Source organism: Mus caroli, unplaced genomic scaffold (assembly GCF_900094665.2).
Source record: "Mus caroli unplaced genomic scaffold, CAROLI_EIJ_v1.1 scaffold_26451_1, whole genome shotgun sequence".
NCBI classification, from domain to species: Eukaryota; Metazoa; Chordata; class Mammalia; order Rodentia; family Muridae; genus Mus; species Mus caroli.
Genome location: NW_018390907.1, coordinates 1 through 2083, shown reverse-complemented (window position 1 = coordinate 2083; position 2083 = coordinate 1). Strand labels below are relative to the sequence as shown.

The following is a 2083-nucleotide window of genomic DNA, read 5'->3' as shown; positions in this document are numbered from 1 at the left end:
CGTAGCCCCCACCCTGGTTGCCATATCCAGGTCCTCCACCACCATATCCTCCTCTTCCTCCTCCATAACCAGGGCTACCTCCAAAATTGCCACCTATTATAAAATAAGCCTTTAAGTAATTGCTTAAATTTTTCAATTCCATTTGAATTGTCTTTATTACACTCATTTCTGGTTTTTCAAAACACATAAGATATTTGTTATATAAAGTCTATTCTAGAATAGACTCCAAGGCAAAGTAAATACCTATCCTTGGGTAAACACATAAAGCAAAGATCCCAGAACTCTCCTTTGAATTGCTAAGTATTTCAAATTCATATGCTTTGTAGTTTTGAGGAAGAAACTCTGGCAGGCTGACCTGCATTTAAGGCCAATCTGGACTATGAAACTCAGAACTATGTAAGAGAGAGCTCCATTATCCCCTATCACACCGACTTCCAATTTTCTAGCTTTTCTACAATGCACAGGAACTCCTCACCTAAATAATTTTAAGTTTTATGAAATGAAACTCACAATTTTACATTGTACAGTAGTTAGGTAAATTTGTTTATAATAAAACTCAAAATCACCTTCCAAAGCCAAATAACCACTTTGATAGGCAAAAGAAGTGATATACAAATTTAACCAAGCACCAAATGCAATGTTATTAAATATATCAAGATACATAAACCACAATTAAAACTAACCTCCAGGTCCTCCTCCATACCCATTATAGCCATCCCCAAATCCACGTCCACTTCCGTATCCATCTGTTTATAAATATAAAGTAGTAAATTAAACTTAATTTTCTCCACATTCGTATCGAATGAGGATGACTGAAATCTCACTAGTTTATTTGCTGGGGACATTGAGGGGAGGCGGGTGTAACCAAAGCATATTAATTCAACTTTACTACCAAGGCAACACATTCTTATTAATACTAGGTTTAGACCTATCAGCCTTACTTCAAACTTAAATGAAGAAAATAAAGTTTTATCATACCACACCATTCATTTATATAAACTTAACCTAAAAACACTTCTGACAGCATTTTTAGACAGGGACTTATAGCCTTGGCTTGCCTTGAATTCAATGTACACCTATGTGTGTGAACCTTTATCTTTAATCATCCTGCAGCTTGTTACCAATTACTAAAATTGCAGGTTATCTTGTCTGGTTTTCGGATTCATCCTTAGGCTAAGTGCATGCCAGGCACTATATATGCTCATCATGTGTAACCTATATTCAGCTCATAATTTCCAATGTGTGTACACGTAGCTGATTCCTGTGAGGCTTTAGTACCCTGCTATTTCTTTTGGCTCTTTTCTGAAAGTGTCTTACTTATATATATCCCGTCCGTCCTTCATTTCAGAATGCTGAGAGCTCAGGCCTATGCTAACACATCCAGCAATTTAGAACTGCTTTAAAAATTTGTTTTTAACCTTATTGGTGTGCTGACAAAGCATGAGTACACTACATGAATCAGTGTACATGATGGTGGTCAGAAGGCAACATCTTAACCTTGTCTGAGCACAGGGTCTCCTTTCTTTCTCTGCACTACACAATGCAGGCTAACTGCAAAATTTATCTCACTGAAGACATTCTATTCAAAATGCAATCATACCCTTAAGAAACTCTCCAAACAAACTTACCAGATCCCCCCCTAAAGTTGCTTCCTGGTCCCGGTCCAAAATTGCCACCGCCACCACGAGAATCCCCAAAACCAAAGTTTCCTAGAACATAGTAAGTAATCTAATTAGCAGCAAGAACAAGACAAATAATCACATATACATACATACACACATAAATAATAACGTTACCTCCTCTTCCACTCCTAGAACTTTGGACTTCCTGCATTTCTTGTCTAGACAATGCCTTTCTAACTTCTGCATTGTGACCATTTATGGTGTGATATTTTTGCACTGGAATAAAAACAACACCAACAGTAAGCAATTCTTATAATGTAAGCAACATTTTTTAATACAAAGCACACCTCATGAACAGACACTTACAGACAATTTTATCCACAGGATCATGGTCATCAAAAGTAACAAAGCCAAAGCCTCTTTTCTTTCCAGACTGCCTATCGGTAATTATTTCAATAGTA

The 2083-nt window shown here is 36.8% G+C and overlaps 1 protein-coding gene across 1 annotated transcript; it reads right to left on the bottom strand.

Annotated features, from left to right (window-relative positions):
* Positions 1 to 6: 6 nt before the first annotated feature.
* Positions 7 to 2077, bottom strand: LOC110288891 (heterogeneous nuclear ribonucleoproteins A2/B1-like; the record flags this gene model as incomplete). The annotated part of the gene is made up of 5 exons (XM_021155129.1): positions 1989 to 2077; positions 1797 to 1898; positions 1629 to 1709; positions 684 to 746; positions 7 to 93 (listed from the first exon to the last, which is right to left on the bottom strand). Coding segments are annotated over exons 2-5 (268 nt in total), but the record flags the coding sequence as incomplete, so codon positions are not given.
* Between the last annotated feature and the right edge of the window lie 6 nt (positions 2078 to 2083).